We start from the raw sequence: 19882 nt of genomic DNA on the forward strand, positions 1-19882 counted from the left end.
GTTTATCCATTCATCTGTTGACAGATACTTGAATTGCTTCTGCTTCCTGGGTATCGTGAATAACGCTACTATGAATATGAGTATACAAATATGTCTTCCGGACACTGCTTTCAGTTCTTTTGGGTTTATACCTGAAAGTGGAATTCTGGAATCATATGATAATTCTATTTTTAATGTTTTGAGGAACTACCATACTGTGCTGTAGAGACTGCACCGTTTTACTTTCCTGCTGGCAGTGCACGAGGGTTCCAGTTTCTCCATGTGCTAGCCCTACACTTGTCATTTTCTGTTGTTTTTTGTTAAATAGTAGCTATCCCAGTGGGAGTCAGGTACTATCTCATTGTGGTTTTGATTTGCATTTTTCTAGTGATTAGAGATGTTGAACATCTTTTCATATGCTTATTGACCATTTATATAATTGTCTTTGGAGAAATACCTATTCAAGTCCTTTGCCCATTTTGAATCGGGTTGGGTGTTTTTGTTGTTGTTGCTGTAAGAGTTCTCCGATATTCTGGATATTAATCCCTTGTCAGATATATGATTTGCAAATATTTTCTTCCATTCTGTAGGCTGCCTTTTCACTCTGTGGATTGTGTCTTTGGATGCACAGAGTCAGTCAACTTTTTGAATCCTCTGAAACTCTGTAGTTTTTAAGTTTTCTGTGAAGAATGAACAATGACAACTAAATTTGCTTGTTTCTTTTATTTGGGATTTCAGGGCCCTGATCCAAAGCATGCTTGAAAAATGTGATCGGTTTCTCTGGTCCCAGCAGGCCTAGTTGGAGAAGATTCAGCAGGATGTTACAACATTTTGAGAAAAACTAAATCATGCTCCTGAACCTTCTGAATGCATTTGTTATTGAAGGAAAGACACCACCCCCAAATCCTGCCATCTTACTGGGGCCACTTTCGTCAGTGTCTGTACCCTTGGCATTGGCATCTGTGACTCTTTATCCATGACCTCAGTGTTTCTTAACCAAAGTTGTACTCAGCATTTCTTAACCAAAGTTGAATTTTGAAAAGAGTCAGTCCTTGTTTGCTGGAATTAGAATGTTAATGTCCTAGTATTATTCCGAACTACAGTATCAATTGCTTGTTGCTAGTGGATTAGAGAGATTCTTTTCTTACTGTGGCTTCCATGTTGGGAGCAGAAGCTTTTCATCCTGGTCACATGAAGACAGATAGTATTATTGCCTGGAGTTGAGTTAATTTTATATCTTGTCTGACACAATATGGAAATTACTGAAATAAGACCTTGTATAATGGAATTAACAAACCCAAAATAAGTAGAACACTGAAGATTTGAATTTGATATTTAAGTAAAATGGGACTGGGTGCAGTGGCTCAGGCCTGTAATCCCAACCCTTTGGAAGGTAAAGATGGGAGGATCACTTGAGGCCAGGAGTTCAAGACCAGCCTGGGCAACATAGTGAGAACTCATCTCTACAAAAAATAAAAAAATTAGCTGGGCATAGTACTTGCGGCCAGGAGGTCCAGGCTGCAATGAGATATGTTTGTGCCATTGCACTCCAGTCTGGGTGACAGAGAAAGACCCTGTCTGAAAAATAAATTAAATAAAATATCTTCATATATAAATTAAGCTAATTTAAAATATTTTTCTCTGTGTTTATTTAATATTTTCTAATCTGAACCTGTATACAGCTGACTGATTCATTCTTAGAAATGTGTTATCTGTAATCTTTCCTAAACAGAGTAGCCCACAAGAATCATGCACTTTTTAAAATTATTTCTAAGAAGCCATAACAAAGCTGTGTACTAATAAAGACTGCAGCAAGCACTTGTATTATTTAAATTATGTAAGTAGATTGTCATTTGTCAGGCTCCTGTACATTTACATAGCATGTTATATTAATAATAAATGTAAAGTTTGACTAAAGTTTTCATTTGAACAGAACGTAGACAGGAGGTTTATTGTGAGCATTTTTGCTGAAAGATGTGGAGTAAGTAAAGTGTTGGATACACTGAACAATTCAACTTTTTTTCATTTGTAACACAACCAGAGAATATGGACACAAATCACTGTTAAACTTTCACATTACTCCTAGATATGATGCAACCATATGGATTAAAGAGATTGTCAGGGAAAGGAGAATTCTTAGAATTCTGGGAAGTAGTCTACGGCCATACCACCCTGAACGCGCCCAATCTCATCTAATCTCGGAAGCTAAGCAGGGTCGGGCCTGGTTAGTACTTGGATGGGAGAATTCTGGGAAGTATGGAAAACCTTCCCACTAGCATAATTTGCCTTTTGGCTCCATTGGATTATGTTGAAATGTGCGTCTATACTGAGATAAGGGTGAGAGCCCCTGTCTACGGTCAGCACAGTGATTACAAGAAGTCCCAGAGGAAGTCCCATGGCAAGCAGACAGCGTGAACTGGCACAATTGTGCAATCATTTCCTCACAGACTTTCTCAAGGCACAGCAATTCTCATTTGATAAAGGGCATGGAGAGAAATTTCTACTATAACAAACAAAAACAAATCTTGTCACTTGAATTTATTTTCCAAGGCAAACAAACAAAAATCACCTTCATGACATTTTGGGCTAGATGAAAAAAAAAATCTTCTTCAGTTAAACATTTAAACTTGCAGTCTATTTGGGTATTAGTTTTTAAGTAGAACTTGTGTCTTTCTTTCACTTGCCTGAAAGTTCTAGGCAGATTGTGGTTCATGGTTACCTCCCTTTCGCTTTTGTTTCCAGATCTGACCACTGTTTTACAGGGCAGCATAGTGGCTGAGAGCTTGTGTTCTGAGGCTGACTGCCTTGTTTTGAATATCTGTGCTCTCTTTTGCTTCATGACCTTGGGAAGTTCCTTTGTTTCTCTAAGTTTTAGTGTTCTCATCTGTAAAATGGGGATGATAGTAGCTCTGATTCAGGGTATTTTGAGGATTGGATGAGATAATGAATAGCACAAAGAAAGAGTGAGGTGTTAGAGCTCCTCTTTAGTGAGAATTAAAGGAGATGGAAATGTAGGGCACAGTGCCTGTGACATAGCGTATAGGTAATAATGTTAGCTCTTGTTAGAAAGGTTTGAGATGTCGTTGTTGGACCTGGTAGTTATCAGACCCATAGACATTGGATTTACATGAGCCAGAGACAGTGGGAAGATGAAAATTGAAATTAATAATTTCCTTGCATGTGTTAAATTTGTGACTCCCCTGGTCAAGGCTCAAAACCTTGTAGTAGTCATCCTTGCCTCTTCCTCCTCCTCTATGCTCACTTCTAATTACTAGGTACATCCTCTCAATTCTGCCTTGCTGGTGTTTTTTTCCATTAGTCATTTTTTTCCCATTGTCTCTTGCCACCAGCCCACGTTCTCATTACTTCTTGCCTAGACTATTGCCGCAGTTTTTTTTTTTTTTTGGAGATGGAGTTTCACTCTTGTTACCCGGGCTGGAGTGCAATGGCGTCATCTCGGCTCACAGCAACCTCCGCCTCCTGGGTTCAAGCGATTCTCCTGCCTCAGCCTCTCGAGTAGCTGCGATTATAGGCATGTGCCACCACGCCCAGCTAATTTATAATTATAATTATTATTATTTTTAGTGGACTATGTTGGTCAGGCTGGTCTGGAACTCCCGACCTCAGGTGATCCACTTCCCTTAGCCTCCTAAAGTGCTTGGATTACAGGTGTGAGACACTGCGCCTGGCCCATTACAGCAGTCTTAAGTGACCGTCCTCTCTTCACCTCTAACCACTGACATCCCATTACTGCCACCAGTTCATCTCAGCACAATAAATGTAAACAATCTTAGATGTCACCCAGTCAGGTGGTTCACAAACCTGGCTACATATCAGAATCACCACAGGAGCTTGTTAAAAATAGAATGGCTGGCCAGGCACGGTGGCTCACACTTGTAATCCCAGCACTTTGGGAGGCCAAGGCAGCAGATCACCTGAGGTCAGGAGTTCAACACCAGCCTGACCAACATAGTGAAACCCCGTCTCTACTAAAAATACAAAAAAAAAAAAAAATTAGCTGGGCATAGTAGTGGGTGCCTGTAGTCCCAGCTACTTGGGAGGATGAAGCAGGAGAATCATTTGAACCTGGGAGGTGGAGGTTGCAGTGAGCTGAGATTGCACCACTTCTCTCCAGCCTGGGCCACACAGCGAGACTCTGTTAAAAAAAAAAAATTAGCTGGGCATGCTGGCACACACCTGTAGTCCCAGCTACTCAGGAGGCTGAGACATGAGAATCACTTTAACCCGGGAGGCAGAGGTTGCAGTGGGCTGAAATTGCACCACTGCACTCCAGCCTGGGTGACAGAGTGAGAGTCCGTCTCAAAAAAAAAAAAAAAAAATACAATTGGTAGAGACCCTGCCCCAAACCTGAAATCTATAGATCAAGGGACTAGTTTATTTTTATTTTTATTTTATTGCAGATGCACTGCCAGAAGCTTTGTCTTCTTGGGGCCCAGTCATGCCACTTCCCAGTCAGAAACTTTCAGTGCCTCCCCTCTGTTTTCAGAGTACAGCCCAAGCCCTTGGGCTTGGCATTTAAGGCCCTCTGTGATCTATTTTCAAACTTTTTCTCAGTTTCGGAGCCCAAGTTTATCCCTTGTCCTGGGTCCTCCATTCCTTGTGTATGTTCTGCACTTTGCACTTTTTGCATATGTTCCTGTTCAACCCTGGCACCTGCTGAAATGTCCTCAGGATTCTGTCCGCCTCACATAGATGCGAGGGCCATATAATTGTCAGAACCCCAAGCTTATGAGGGCCCCCCACTTGGTTTAATGTTCTGCTTTCACTGTTTTGAAATTTTTAATAATTGATGGACAAGGGTCCCCACCCTTTTTTCCGTTTTGGCTTCTCAACAAGTTCCCACATTTTTATTTTGCAGTAGTTCCTACAAATTAGGTAGGAGCTCCTAACTGCCACAGTAGATCTAGGGTAGTGCCTGAGATTGTCCATTTCTGGCAAGATCCCAGGCGATGCTGATGCCTCTGGTCCTTGGATCACACTTTGAGTAGCAAGGGTCAGTCTAAAGTATGGTAGAGCCAACAACTTGGAAGGAACCTGAAAGTACGGAGCGGAAGTCCCTGGCAGCTGAAATACTCATCACAAACTGTTAAGTGAGACATAAGTTTGTATATTCCTTCACATTCTGTATTTTGGAGTATCTTTGTTAAAGCAAGTTAGCCTTACCCTACTAATGGAAGTGAAGGAGAGCAGGTCTCACCGGTCTGTCTGGCCTTTTCTAATTTTGGAAAAAGCCTATGAGGCGTGCAATGGGAACTTGGCTCTGAGTGGGTCCAACACAAGCTCATGCTCTCTGGTTCGCTTCCTGCAGTGCTGGTGGGGACTGACTGGAATGGCCTTCCTGATCTGAGGAGTTGGAGACTGATTTTGAAAGAAGTCCTCTTAGACTTCTAGCCCAGACTGTGCAGTGCAGCCCAGCTTACCGGAGTTCTGCTTTGAAGTTTGGGGCCAAACCCCAACCAACAGTAGAGTACTGGTCATTGTCCTCAGAACTTATCTCCATTGGGGACCTTGTGGGTTTGATTGGGCATAAGATTCATGTATTCCTTGTATCCCCTAACCATAAAGGCCATCATATTACCCTCATTTTATCCCAACCTCTAACAAAGTACCTATGTTGTAAGAGAACAAAAAAAAGTTATTTCAAGCAAAAGATTATGTAGTGTGTTTCAATCTTGTTGCTAGGAAAGTCACCATGTCCCTAAACCTATTAAAGCCCCATAGCATCCCTAAATTCCTTCAGTGTCTTATGGAGCACTGTGCTCCAGATCATGTTCCCCCTGGGAGTGGCATCTGTGTGGGACCACAAGGGTTATGGCAGGTTTCATTAGTCCATGGTGGTTTACATTTCTCTGTCTCTCCCAGTCGTCCTGCCTCTTTCCCCATCTTGGCTACCCAGTATAGTTTCTTCTTGTCTCTTTTATTCTCAGTCTTAAGATCTAATCCGTTCCTTTGTTCCCGAGTGAACTTGCTGTGTCCAGACCTTACTTTCAAAAAGCAAAGCTTTGCACTGTGTATCAGATGCAGCCTATCAACTACTTCAGACCTGCTGGCCCCCTCCCCTTTCTCCAGGCACTGCTACAGCGGTAAGTTCCACCATAGGCTTTGATTCATTTCATGCAGGTACAACCTGGCAGCACCTTGCTTTGGGTCTGCTCCGTGGACCTTCTACTTCCTACTCCAGGTAAACCCACTGGACACTCATGTGTGCATAGCCAAGAAATACAGAAAAGTTAACAATGGTGGGGCTTCCTTTGACCAAAGGGAGATGGAAGCCAATTGCTAGGTGCCTTTCATTTTGGACTCCTAATGGAGAGCACTGAGACACTTTTTACGTGTTTCTCTGAAGGTCCCATTGGCATCAGTTATGTGGCTCTTCTGCATGGCCAGCTGTATAATGTGTCCCTGTACTGGCCTTGCTCCTCCCTGTTTTACTCCACTGTCTTCATTCCTGATCCCCAGGTTCATTCCCCAAATAAAATACCTGCATGCAAGATTTTGTTTCCGCTTTCAGGAGAATCCTTGCTAAGAATTGTGGAAAGGTGGCGGAGGTGGGAAGCGGGTCCATGGGGAGAGTCTGCTATTCTTTGAGGTTTTATCACCTAGACTTAGTCTGTTATCTAAGTTGAGGGTGTATTTGATAAGAAACAGTAGTTACCCAGCCATCATGGCAGGCTGGGTCTTCTGTCTCCCCACACGACCTCCTTCCTTTTCCTCCCACTCTGATGTCCTCCCCATGTGTTCAGCAGAGCTCCCTGACCCTATCTCCAGATGCAGCACGGCTTTTGGCTTGGTGTAGGAACTACTGAAGGATCCTCAACCTCTAGTTTCTAGGCAAGCCTCCAACTGCACTCTGGGGTACTAGGGAGAGTGACACATCCACACTTATTCAATAGTGAGAGACCGAAAGGCATTGCTTCTAATCAAGGAACTAATTTTACAAAAAATTAAGTATGATGGGGTCCCATGCTTATGGAATTCACTGCTCTTACCATGTTCCCTATCTTCCTGAAGAAGAGAGGAAGTCTCCACTGCTGAACCTCTTGGCCTTGTTCAGTGTATCGTAGGTTCTGGAGTCAGACAAACCAGCCTGTAGTCCTGGCTCTGCACCTGTTACATGTGTGACCTTGGAGAAGGTCCTGAGCACATACCTCTAAACCTGTTTATCCAGCTGAGAACATGAAAGGTTTCTCTGCAGTGTCAATCAGATAAAGCATATAAAGTATAGGACACAGTCTTGCAATTGCAATGTAAAAGATGGCAGTGATTCTAGTTACTATTCATTGGCCTTCCATATTCCAGCAGAGTTTGAACTGCCACCACTGTGTGCCTGTATTGAGGCTCTTACTGTGTTGTGTCTACCTACATGTCTCGCTTCCTCTTTAGAACAATAAACATTGTCAAATGACAATGAGAGACTAATGTATCTTGTGAACAGTTACACAGGACTATGGAAATGAAAGTGTTTTTTATGAACTGTTCAAATGCTAGCTGTGTTAGAGGGACTTCCAGTCCAGCAGGGGAACGGACATACAAAACCAGTTCTGAGACCAGGGGGTAAAGATGAACCAGCAGGTGTGAACAAAGTGCTCAGGAGCCACAAACTGCCCCAGAGTGTGGTTCATGGCTACTGGGAAGGCTCTTCAAGGCAGTGGAATTTTTGTCTGGACATGAATTCTAAGTCAGTGCAAAGAAAGATGAGGGAAACAAATGGGAGAGCCATTCTTTAGGGAGAATAAAGAGAAACTTTAAAAATTGGGTCAGTCAGAAGCAGGGTGATGTCCCTAAACAATAAGAAAATAAGAAAATAAAATTTTAAAATGAGATCAGGAGTAGGGGCTAGTGTTGATGAGACTAATTGTATCAGTTGCCAGGACTCTTGGGATGAAGCTTTCCAAAGCCTCATGGAAAGGTCATTGAGGCCAAGGCCAGGAGGTTGAGAAGGGGACGGGACACAACTGACAGGGCAGTGAAGAGGTCTGGGCACACAGAGGCCTGGGAATAGCAATAAAACGACTGGCGAGGCCTCCGCATGACCTGGGGGAGAGGGTGGGTGAGTGGTGTAACACAATTGATCGATGTAGCCACAGATATAAAAGGACGGGTTTAACAGAGTTATTACCAACTAACATGAGATTAGCTACTAAGGGATAAAGAACATAGAAATAGATTTGGGAAAGGGCTCCTCACAAGGCTGAGATTAAATCTTGCTGGAGAGTATGTGGCTGTAGCCACTGAGTGGCAGGAAGCTTTTGCTGGGTGCCACAAGCCAAAGCTGACAAGCAAGGAGCTCTCCATTGAGGTGACAGCAAAACGTGCCTGGGTGCAGTTGAACTCATTGGGAATGTGGCTGGGGTTCCTACAAACTTACTGGGCAGCTGCTCACATGGGGTGGGATGCGGCTGAAGCCCCTGGGATCCTGTGGGGGTGGCCACGGAACTCATCATGCCCTTGCTTCAACTCAGGGATGCCCAGGATGCCCTGTGTGCCCAGGAGTTGTCTCCCACCCACCCAGGCTCCACCTTCGCCTAGATGTGCATGGATCACCCCTTCCTACTAAACAGGCAGTCTATGCCACAAAGAATAACACAGTTTCCACAAATTCCACCTCTTAAGTATTTATTAGATACCTATTGTGTGCCCTCTCCCTGCTTTGTGTCCCTGCCCTGAGGGCCTCACAGCCAGGTCTCCTGAAAGCAGACTGAAGAGGAAGCTCAGTACTTCTCAGGCAGGTCAGCAGGTCGGAAGTGATTGGGGTCTTTGCCACTCCTGCCCCATTCATTGGCAGCCTGATCAGCCAGCGTGTCCTCCGCACCATGGCCCAGGAGTTTCTGGATACCCTCTCTGGCATTGCTGTAGTCCAGGCAGGCAAGAGGGAGATTAATCACCAGGCCAGTGAGCAACAGCCCACCCTCCCATTCTCCCCGTTCCAGGGGAGGTCTCTGAGAGGAGCCCAGAAAGGCCAAGGAAGGAGGGGTGAAAACACTGACCCTGCCTGGACACTGCCCCACTCAGCCAGGCTGGGCACCCCTAGGCTAGATGAACAGCACCCAGAGGGAGAGGGTGAGGAATCACTTGCTCCTACCATCACTCAGACCCTCACACTGAGCACAGAGGCAGAGAGAGGGCAAGAGGAGGAGGGTCTGCAGCCTCTAACTTCTCTACAAGGAGCTCGTCTCCCTCCTGATTGTCCAAGGCAGGCAAGCTCTGCTCACCCAGCCCTGGCGTCCCAGGAGCTCCAGTTACCTGATCACTTCTGCGGCCCAGGCACCCCCAGGTCCCCGTTGGGCAGCATCATAGTTCCCCCTAGCATGGAAGTATTTGTCAGAATTTTTGTAATTGGCTTCTTTCATGTCAGAGTAGGCTCTCCACATGTCCCGAGCCCCTGGAAAGGAAAGGAAAGGCAGAAGGGACATCAGGAGAACATGAAGACTCCAACAACACCTTAGAGGGGAATGAAAGAAGGACAAATCTTCCACTGACTTCAAGCTTTCAGCCTGCGATCATAGCAGCCTTGGATACCGTGGGTTGAGAAGCACATTCCTTTATCCTAGTTGGCTTCTCCAGGTCCCCTGGTGAAGAGCCACTGCTATAGAATGAAGCTGTCTATGATAAGATCCAGGAGTGTATAGGAATGAGGTGGTGACATGAACTACTGATGCTGAGAAAGGTGGCAGACACAGAGCACTTCTGCCGTGACTACTAAATTATGTATTCTTTTTTTTTAGACGGAGTCTCACTCTGTTGCCCAGGCTGGAGTGCAGTGTGCTATCTCAGCTCACTGCAACCTCCACTTCCCGGGTTCAAGAGATTCTCCTGCCTCAGCCTCCTGAGTAGAAGAGATTACAGGCATGCGCCACCACACCTGGCTAATTTTTGTATTTTTAGTAGAGATGGGGATTTCACCATGTCAGTCAGGCTGGTCTCGAGCTCCTGACCTCGTGATCCCCCGCCTTGACCTCCCAAAGTGCTGGGATTTCAGGCGTGAGCCACTGCACCCGGACCTAAAGTATATATTCTTACAAATGGGATACACGTCATTGTGACCTGAGTCCCAGTGACTGCTAGGAGCATAAAAGTCCCTAAACACTTTCTCAGTAGTCTGTACTAATGCTGTGGGTTGCTTGAGGAAGCAATAGAGCAGTGGTGCTCAGCCTTGGCTGCACTTTCTTTTTTTGTTTTTTTTTAGACGGAGTCTCACTCTGTCACCCAGGCTGGAGCACACTGGCGCGATCTAACTCACTACAACCTCTGCTTCCCAGGTTCAAGTGATTCTCCTGCTTCAGCCTCCCGAGTAGCTGGGATTACAGGTGCCTGCCACCACGCCTGGCTACATTTTACTGTTTTTAGTAGAGACAGGGTTTCACCATGTTGGCCAGGCTGCTCAGAAACTCATGACCTCAAGTGATTCATCCACCTTGGCCTCCCAAAGTGCTGGAATTACAGGTGTGAGCCTTGGCTGCACTCGCTAATCACCCAGAGAGAAACTGAAAGTCCCAATGCCCAGGCCACACCCCAGGCCAGTTTCTGCAGACTCTGTTGGGGAGTTGCAGGCATGGGTAGTTCAGGTGATGCCAAGGCGTGCCTGAGATTCATAACCATCAAGCTCTAGGAGCTGGTCAGTGATGCGTCTACCTGGCAAGAGCTCTGACCTCAAGCACAGCTGGGCTCAAACCTCTGCTCTGCCACCTGCTGACTGGCAGTAAGTCCCTGGGCATCGGTCTCAGCTGCTCTAAGCCTCAGCTTCCTCACCTTCAAAGAGGGGAAGATGCCTGCCTCACAGAGTCATTCTGAAATTCAATGAGAAAATGCTCTGATCCTTGTGGGAGTTTGATGCACGTCCGTTCCCATCTCCTGTCAAGAAGGCTGGAGAAGGAATGGAAATGGAACAAACCAGGAAGGGAGCCCCTGACAGATCGAGGCTAAAGAGCCCTGTACATTATCCAACTAGGGAATCAGAGGAGGAAGGAGAAAGAAGACAGAAGGGTCAGCAGCCTTAGTCATACTCTTATGAGATTTATGCTGAGGGACATTTTATACCAATTGCAGGCCTTATTTTGCATCTTCTACTCAAAACAAACAGCTCAGCTGCTCCTGGAAAGGATGATTGTTCTTTCTCTGAGTAACTGACTGACTCTCTAAATGTTGAGCAGCTCCCCAGACACCCGGCACATCCTGCACATTGGGCACCACAACCTAAGGCAGCGGCTCATACCTTAACAAAGCACAAAAATACCCCATGTGCATTGTTACTGGATCTCCTGTCCCTTACGGCTCAGGAGATGTGTTTTTGATACACCTTGCAGCGGCTTCTGAAACGTGATCCATCCACTGAACACACCGAGAAGCTGCACTACGGGGAAAGAAGATATTCCCAGCACCTCTGAAAGACCTGAGACGGGCAATCCAGCAAACCCTAGTTCATGACAGGTCTCAGGAACGCAGACACTAGCAACTCTGTGGTTCAAAAGCAGCCTTCTGAAAGCATCATTTCCCCCATTTGATCAGGTTCAGGATGATGCTTCTCTTCAGAAATCCTGCATACCTTCTGAAGCCTTACCATCATAAGCCTCACCAAGGAAGGAAAACCAGCTTTGGCTGCTGACACCCAGGACCAAGGAGCAGAAAACCAGGCCCGTGAGAAGCTTCATGGTGCTGAAATGAAAGGAGAAGTCAGGCCGTCGCCCACAAGAGTGGCACAGCTTTCCTTGGGACTGATATTCCAACGAGAGCCTGGTTATTTCCACTGGATCTTATTAGAATCTTAGTGACTCATCTAGGAAACCTTGCAGCAGGACCTCACTCAGAGCCAGAAGCCCTTGGTTCTGAACCCATCAGCCCTAAAGCCTGACTGTGTAAGAGGATGCCAACGTGGCATTGATGGAGGAAGGCGGGAGTTACGACCAGACTGTCACTCCCTCAAGTAGCCTGTAATTCCCCACAACGCATTTACAGCGTGTTCCCTCTGCCCAGCACAGAACTCAACATGGGATAAACACAAAGTAAGATCACAATTTTTTATTCTTAAAGCTTTTAGCACCTGGTATTCCCAGGTGGTCTCCCATCCAAGTACTACCAGGCCGACCCTGCTTACCTCCCTAGATCAGAGGAGATAAGACACCCTCAGAATGGTATGGCTGTAGGCCCCAGGATAACTAGTTTTTAAAGGAAATGACAATCTTGTTGGGAAAGAGAAAACAGAGTAAGTTTTGAAATCACTCCTTGGCGTGCTCCTCACCTGATCTATGCTGGAGCTGAGCTGCGGGTCCCTGTCTGCCAGGGAGAGGTGGCTGCTATTTATGCTGAGCCTTCCCTGTTGGGCTCTTGGGAGGGAAGAAAAGCTGGATGTGGTCCCTGGGGAGAGTCTCTGCAGGTCATTTCCCCTACAAAACAGTCTAAGACAAGTTCCTGGACGCCAGTGGTTTCTTCATCCCGGGTCATTTATCCCAGTTGTGCAACCTGTGGGAACAAGATAGGTTTGCTGTGCATGGCAGCTGTCAGGGCAGGAGACCAGCTCTGCTACTCAGCATTGAGGGGGCTGAGGCTGCAGAGTTGAGAGTGGGAGCCCCGTGATGGTGGCACCTGGGCTGCTGGAAGGTGTGGAGGGCAGCTCTTCAGTCAGCTCCTGACTATACTGGTCATTTCCTCAGGATGGGCCCTGCTGGGCCACATGGCAGATGACCCTGACATGAAGTCCCTGTGAGTTCATGTCTAAAGCCTGTAAGTTTTAAAATGGACAGCCTACCCCTGCCACATCTCATGTGTGCCCTGGAAGGCTCCTTCCACCCCTCTGTCTGGATATCCTGAGATTTCTCAGCACAGAAAATCTCTGCTCAGCTGGCCTAGCCAATTTGGAAATGCCTTTTCTAAGGTGGCTCCTGAGCCGAGGGCAATGTAGAGCAGGGCACTTTCTGCTGCTCCTGCCTAGTCCTGGAGCCCCACCTTGGGAGAATGCGAGTGTGGTGCATTAAATTGGCAGCCCAGCTGGGGATGTGCCCGGTTCCCAGGCAGGGAAGGGTGGGAGAGCTCTTGGTCTGCTCTATTATCATGGAGGGATGCAGAGGCCACACAGTTCACTCTCTCATGAAAACATCAACAGGGTCAGATTAGCTCTGCAGAGGCTTGTGGAGGAGCATGGTGGCCAGAGATGGGTCAGTACCAGAGCCCAGCAGGGCTGAGGCCAGGACATGCAGAGAGGCTGGTGGACATAGCAGCAACTCTGGTTTCTTCTTCTCCAGTCCATGTTCATACCCTGAGGGCTAGGCATTTGTAATAACAAACAAACAAAAAATTCAGAAATGGGCCAGGCACAGTGGCATGTGCCTATAGTCCCAGCTACCTGGGGGGCCAAGGCAGGAGGCCTGCTTGAACCCACAAGTTTGAGGCCACATTGGACACATGAGGACAACACAGCAAGATTGTCTTTAAAAAATTTTTTTTAATCTCTGAGAAATGGGTGGGGCGAGGAGGTAAAGGATGGCCAAACACCCCATAAACAGCAAATACGTGGCTCCCGTGTGAACAATGACATTGTAGACACTGCTCTGACACCTATGCATTGACACCTCCGCCTCTCCCACTACATCCCGCCACCTTAAAACCATTGAGAGTGGTACCTGCTGGAACGGGTATACACACACAGTCACACATCTTTTAGGCAGGGTAGTTGACACCCCCAGGGAGAAAGAGCTCACAGAGAGATGCTAAATATTTCCAACTTGATAGAGAAAATAATAGTACATCATGATCAACTAGGGTTTATTCCAGGGATTCAAGAAGATTTTAATATCTGAAAAATCTATCTTTGTAATTCACTGTACCAGTAATCAAAGGAAAGGACTGTACATTTATTTTACTAGATGCAGAAAATGAATTTCATAATTGTCAACATCTATTGATGATAAGGAAAATGTATAACAAAATAAAGAAACCCTTTCTGACTTGAGAAAGGATAAATATCGATATGTTATAGCAACAGTTCTCAAACTGTTTTCCAGGGCACCCTGAGAATCCCTCCTTAGGGAGGCTTTGATATCAAAATTATTTTTAGAATAGTACTAACACACTATTTTCATGTTTCAGTCTCATTTGCTCATGAGTACACACAATATGATAAGTTCGTCGATATGAGTGCGGATTTCCACATTGTAACTGACTTTTCAGAAGCTACCACTTGTTGAGTTTGGTATAGTATAGAATAGCCACAATTGCCGGGCGCGGTGGCTCAAGCCTGTAATCCCAACACTTTGGGAGGCAGAGGCGAGTGGATCATGAGGTCAGGAGATCAAGACTATCCTGGCTAACACGGTGAAATCCCGTCTCTACCAAAAATTTAAAAAAATTAGCCAGGCGTGGTGGCGGGTGCCTGTTGTCCCAGTTACTCGGGAGGCTGAGGCAGGAGAATAGCATGAACCCGGGAGGCAGAGCTTGCAGTGAGTCATGATTGTGCCACCACACTCCAGCCTGGGTGACAGAGCGAGACTCCATCTCAAAAAAAAAAAGAAGAATAGCCACAATTATCTAAAAATACAATTAAAATACACTCCCCCTTTTCAACTATATATCTGTGTGAGGCTGACTTTTCTTCATATACTCCAATCTAAATAACATATTAAAACAAACTGGATGATGAATCAGATAGGGAAATCCAGCTATGAAAAAAAATCAGACATGAAAAATTTTCGAGAGGGTAAAACCATAGTACTCCTCTTACTAACTTTTTCGGGAAAATGGCTTTTTCATAAAAATATATTATTTATGTTAACATATAGAAGATTTATAATTTTTTGAAGAATTGATAAATGTTTAAATTTTTTCTTTCTAACATGGTAAATATTGATAAGTAGAGTCCCCATAAATAAAAGTTATTTGGGGTCTTCAATAATTTTTAATAGTGTAATGGGATCCTGAGACCAAAAGGTTTGAGAACCATTGCTCTACAGCAAACATGTGTAATGAAGACACTTCAGGTGCATTCTCAAGAAGACAAAGAGGCCACAGTGGCAGGCGTGGTGGCTCACACTTGTAATCCCAGCACTTAGGGAGGACGAGGCAGGTGAATCATCAGAGGTCAGGAATTCGCGACCAGCCTGGCCAACATGGTGAAACCCTATCTCTTCTGAAAGTACAAAAATTAGTCGGATGTAGTGGCAGGCACCTGTAATCCCAAGTACTCAGGAGGTTGAGGCAGGAGAATCACTTGAACCCGGGAGGTGGAGGTTGCAGTGAGCTGAGATCGTGCCACTGCACTCCAGCCTGGGCAACAGAGTGAGACTCCATCATGTGGGGGGCGCAGAAAAAGGGCCAAGATATCTGGTTGTTACTGCTACTGTTTCACATATCCCTGAAGGACCTGCCCAATGCTTAAGAAACACAAGGAAGGTAAGAGGTGAAAGAGAAGAAATGAAACGATCATCATTTCAAGATGACACCATCTTTTACATAGAAAACCTGTCAGAATCAAATGGCAAACTGTTAGAACTACTAACAGAATTTAGTGAGGCTGCTGTATTCATAGAGAAATTTTAAAAATTGATAGCATTTATCTGCAACAATCCTTAACAGTTACAAAATATAGCAAAAAGTAGTACCAAAAATATTATCTAGGAAATAACCTCTTACAGAGAAAATTTAGTCTGTTAAAGGACAAAAAGTGGCAATGTACATCATGTCCACAGAGATTATATTTTAGCTTAGCAAAGATACCAATTCTCTCAAATTTATTTATAAATTAAATGCAATGTGAATCAAAATTTCCCCCTGGAATTTTTTATCTGGAATGCAACAAATTCTTTCTTTCTTTCTTTCTTTCTTTCTTTCTTTCTTTCTTTCTTTCTTTCTTTCTTTCTTTCTTTCTTTCTTTCTTTCTTTCTTCTTTCTTTCTTTCTCTCTCTCTTCTCTCTCTCTCTCTCTCTCTCTCTCTCTCTCTCTCTCTCTCTCTCTCTCTCTCATCTTTCTTTCTTCCTTCCTTTCTTTCTTTTTCTTTCTTTTTGTTTTAAGGCAAAGTCTGGCTCTGTCACCCAGGCTGCAGTGCAGTGATACAGTCTCAGCTCACTGAAACCTCAACCTCTCCAGCTCAGGTGAACCTCCCACCTCAGCCTGCCGAGTAGCTGGGACTACAGGTGCACACCACCAGGCCTAGATACTTTTTGTATTTACTGTAAATAAACCTGAGTTGGCCTCCCAAAGTGCTGAAATTACAGGTGGGAGCCACCACACCCAGCTAACAAATTAATTCTTTATAATAAATAAGTTATCTAGGAAAAGTTCGGTCAGCCAGGTGCAGTGGTTCACGCCTGTAATCCCAGCACTTTGGGGGGCTGAAGCAGGCGGATCACCTGAGGTTGGGAGTTCAAGACCAGCCTGACCAATCTAGAGAAACCCCGTCTCTACTAAAAACACAAAATTAGCTGGGCGTGGTGGCACATGCCTGTAATCCCAGCTACTTGGGAGGCTGAGGCAGGAGAATCACTTGAACCCAGGGGGCAGAGGTTGCGGTGAGCCGAGATCGCACCATTGCACCCCAGCCTGGGCAACAATAGCGAAACTCCATCTCAAAACAAAAAAGAAAAGTTAAGTCAATGAAAAGTTAAGTCAATTAAAAAAGTAAAAGCTGTGGTGTTATTGTGTGTGTGTATATATATATCTTTTCTTTTATTTGAGACCAAGTCTCTTTCTGTTGCCCAGGCTGGAGTGCAGTGGTGCGCTCTCTGCTCACTGCAACCTCTGCAGTGAACTTGAAGCCGGGTTCAAGTGATTCTTGTGCCTCAGCCTGCTGAGTAGCTGGATTACGGGTGCCCGCCACCACACCCGGCTAATTTTTGTAATTTTGTATTTTAGTAGAGATGGGGTTTCACCATGTTGGCCAGGCTGGTCTCAAGCTCCTGACCTCAGGTGATCCACCGGCCTCAGCCTCCCAAAGTGCTGGGATTACAGTTGTGAGCCACCGTGCCCAGCCATATATTTTGCTTTTCATCTGCAGCTCCTGGATCCTAACTCCTTGTTATATTGTTGGGCACTGTAGGCCTCATTAACCAGAATCTCTGTCTATTACCTTCTCCTGTCCTTCTTCCACCTGCCCCAAGCAAGACTCTAATTTGATTGTGGGTCAAAAGACCCTCATTCCAGAAAGGGCCTTGCCTCATACCCTGGAGGAAGGAATGCTGCACAGAGAGGCGAACAGACAAGCCTTACTGGGTTTATATCACATGCTTTTTGTCCAATCACATTTCTGCATGGTTGTCAATCATGCCTACGTAATGAAACCTCCATAAGAACCCAAAAGGACAGGGTTCAGAGAGTTTCCAGATAGCTGAACACTATCTGGGGAGTGAACACTTCCTGGAGAGTGGTACACCCAGGGAGACCATGAAAGCTCCACGCCCCTTACCCCTTACCTCACCCTCCACATCTCTTCATCTGTATCCTTCATAATATCCTTTATAATAAACCAGCAAATGTGTTTCCCTGAGTTATGTGAGTCACTCTAGCAAATTAAATGAACCCAAGAAGGGGGTCATGGGAACCCCAACTTGAAGCCAGTCAGTCAGAAGTTCCAGAGGCCCAGACTTGCAAATGGGGAGAAAGAGGGAGAGGCCCTGGGGACTGAGCCCCCAACCTGTGGGATCTGACACTGTCTCCAGGTAGGTAGTGTTGGAAGGGCATTTGAGGACACTCCTGGTGTCTCCTGCTTGGTGTGTGGGGAGAAAAACCCCACATGTTTGGTTACCGAGATCTTCTGTGTTGATGATCGTTGCTGTTTGAGGGCAGAGGGAAAAAGCAGTTTGAAAGAGTTTTTCCCGACATGAGTGAAGAGGGGACATGTACTGGTCTCTGAGATGTGGAATCAAGGGATCTGCCGCAAGTGAGGAGACCACTAGGACCCCTGCCACAGTCTTTGGGGCAGAGGATGTCTCGAGGGCAGAAGAAGCGAGAGTTGTTTGCAGTGGCAGTTATGTTCAAAGTGGGTGCCAGGAAAGTAGTGCTGCACAGCTTTGCAGAACCTCCTTACTCCCGGCCTGAATGAAACCATTTCCTATAAAGTGCTAAGTGTAAAGTTTGCCAATGGTGATCCACAGAGAAGTGCGTGTACCCCACCCTACCATCCCACGGGAAATGTCGGAGTGATGTTGGACTGCATCTAAGCAAGGAATGGTTCATGAGATGTGGTGGAGATGCTGAGGGCCCACGGACATCAGATCCTACCCTAACCCTATGTGCCAGGACAAGCCTGTGCCAGGACAAGCCATGCGCATGTGCTTCAGGCCATCAGGTGACAGGAGTGTTGCATGAGGTGTGAAACAGGCACCTGGGAAAGAGGAGTGTGAACAGCAGATGGGACACACTGGGGGCAGTCATAGGAATGAAATGTCCCAGGATGGATGCAGGCAGGCTATGGAGGACTTAGTGAGGACTGCTCTCCAGGTGGGAATTGTGGAGCAGGAGACTGGTTGGAGACTGGAGGTGTTTTAAGTAGGGAAGCCGACTTGCAAAGGTGACCAGGGAAAGCATGCCAGCCAAGGGATGAGACATGCACTGGCAAGACTCTCAGACAGCCTGGCTTATCTAAGCAGAATGCCTGAGCCATGCCAAGGGCGCCTCGCAAATTGTATTAATCATGTCCTTTCGTTCTGTGTTTTTGGTGCTTGGCATTTGGGCCCTTGCTGACCCTGAGGGACCGTTTCTCTCAGAGCTAGTCAAGTCCTAGAGATAGTAAATGACTCTCCTGGGAGCACGCCCTCCATGTGCAGACCAACCAATCCAGAGTCCACACTCCCACCCACCTCCTTTATCAAGCTCTCACATCCTGGGGCACCATCCACCTGTCCTAATCACTCAAAGACCACGTCCCAAACAACTAGGGACAGCCTCCATGCCCCTGCACCCATTGAAATTATTCATGCTAGCCAATCCTAAACCTGTGTATGCTGCCACACCTTTCCTTCCTGCAGAAACACAGTAAGGATTCTTCCTACACCTCCCCTACTTCCTCTGCTCTCTGACTTACCCACTTGCTTCCTGGTACAGTCCCCTGTGACATAGTTCACTCTCTTCTCTTGGGAACTGTGAGTAACAGACTATCTTCTCAATGGCAGTCATCTCCTGAGCTGTTGGCCTTGCCATACCTAACTAATAATAAAACCTATATTCTAAGGCAAAAAAAAAAGATAGGGTCTCACTCTGTTGCCCAAGCTGGAGTACAGTGGTATAATCATGACTCACTGCAGCCTCAAACTCCTGGGCTCAAGCAGTTCTCTCATCTCAACCTCCCGAGTAGCTGGGACTTCAGGCACACACCACCATGCCTAGCTAGTTTTCTTATTTTTGTGTAGATACAGAGTCTCTTTATGTTGCCAAGGCTGGTCTTGAACTCCTGGGCTCAAGTGACTCTCCTGCCTTGGTCTCCCAAACTGCTGCAATTACAGGCATAAGCCACCATGCCCAGCTCAGAAATCTTCTTATTAAAAGTATTTCAAGAAGAGAAAGCCAAAAATGTTGAACATATATATATATATATATATATATAGAGAGAGAGAGAGAGAGAGAGAGAGAGATACAGATACAGATACAGATACAGATACAGATACAGATACAGATATAGATATAGATATAGATATAGATATAGATATAGATATAGATATATAGTGGGGGGCAGGCATGGTGGCTCATGCTTGTGGTCCTAACTACTTTAGAGTCTGAGGTGGGAGGATCACTTGAGCCCAAGAGTTAGAGGCTGCCGTGAGCTACAATCCCGCCATTGCACTCCAGCCTGAGCAACAGAGCAAGACCTTGTCTCCAAGAAATAATAATTTAAAAGAAAAATATGAAGACATCTTGTTGTGGGCTGCAAAAAAATTAATAAAAGTCAAATTAAATTAAAATGTGT

At 45.7% G+C, this 19882-nt stretch overlaps 2 protein-coding genes across 8 annotated transcripts in view; one reads left to right on the top strand and one right to left on the bottom strand.

The window, feature by feature from the left end:
* The window catches only part of HPS5 (HPS5 biogenesis of lysosomal organelles complex 2 subunit 2), a 45526-nt gene extending 43540 nt beyond the window's left edge, over positions 1-1986 (top strand). For all 6 annotated transcript variants that reach the window (XM_010370166.2, XM_030917673.1, XM_030917674.1 and 3 more), the window contains one exon: positions 718-1986. In XM_010370166.2, the coding sequence (XP_010368468.1) occupies positions 718-778 (61 nt within the window). In that variant the 3' untranslated portion in view covers positions 779-1986. The remainder of the gene's footprint in view (positions 1-717) is intronic.
* Positions 1987-8599: 6613 nt separating this feature from the next.
* On the bottom strand, positions 8600-12375 carry LOC104667644 (amyloid protein A). 2 transcript variants are annotated; one of them, XM_010370164.2, is made up of 4 exons: positions 12236-12375; positions 11558-11652; positions 9244-9382; positions 8600-8850 (listed from the first exon to the last, which is right to left on the bottom strand). In XM_010370164.2, exons 2-4 carry the CDS (start codon positions 11646-11648, stop codon positions 8712-8714), a joined length of 369 nt encoding a protein of 122 aa, XP_010368466.2. In that variant the 5' UTR covers positions 11649-11652; positions 12236-12375; the 3' UTR covers positions 8600-8711. The 2 variants fall into 2 exon arrangements, with proteins under 2 accessions (XP_010368466.2, XP_010368467.2); XM_010370165.2 differs by having other exon boundaries at positions 12092-12302.
* Between the last annotated feature and the right edge of the window lie 7507 nt (positions 12376-19882).

Source organism: Rhinopithecus roxellana, chromosome 15, assembly GCF_007565055.1.
Source record: "Rhinopithecus roxellana isolate Shanxi Qingling chromosome 15, ASM756505v1, whole genome shotgun sequence".
NCBI lineage: Eukaryota > Metazoa > Chordata > Mammalia > Primates > Cercopithecidae > Rhinopithecus > Rhinopithecus roxellana.

Coding starts and splice junctions, on each gene's coding strand:
- LOC104667644 (XM_010370164.2), bottom strand. CDS start 11,648: ATGAAGCTTCTCACGGGCCTGGTTTTCTGCTCCTTGGTCCTGGGTGTC. Junction 9,383..11,557: donor CCTTGGTGAGGCTTATGATG/GTAAGGCTTCAG, acceptor TTTCCTTTCCAG/GGGCTCGGGACATGTGGAGA. Junction 8,851..9,243: donor TGGGCCGCAGAAGTGATCAG/GTAACTGGAGCT, acceptor CCTGGACTACAG/CAATGCCAGAGAGGGTATCC.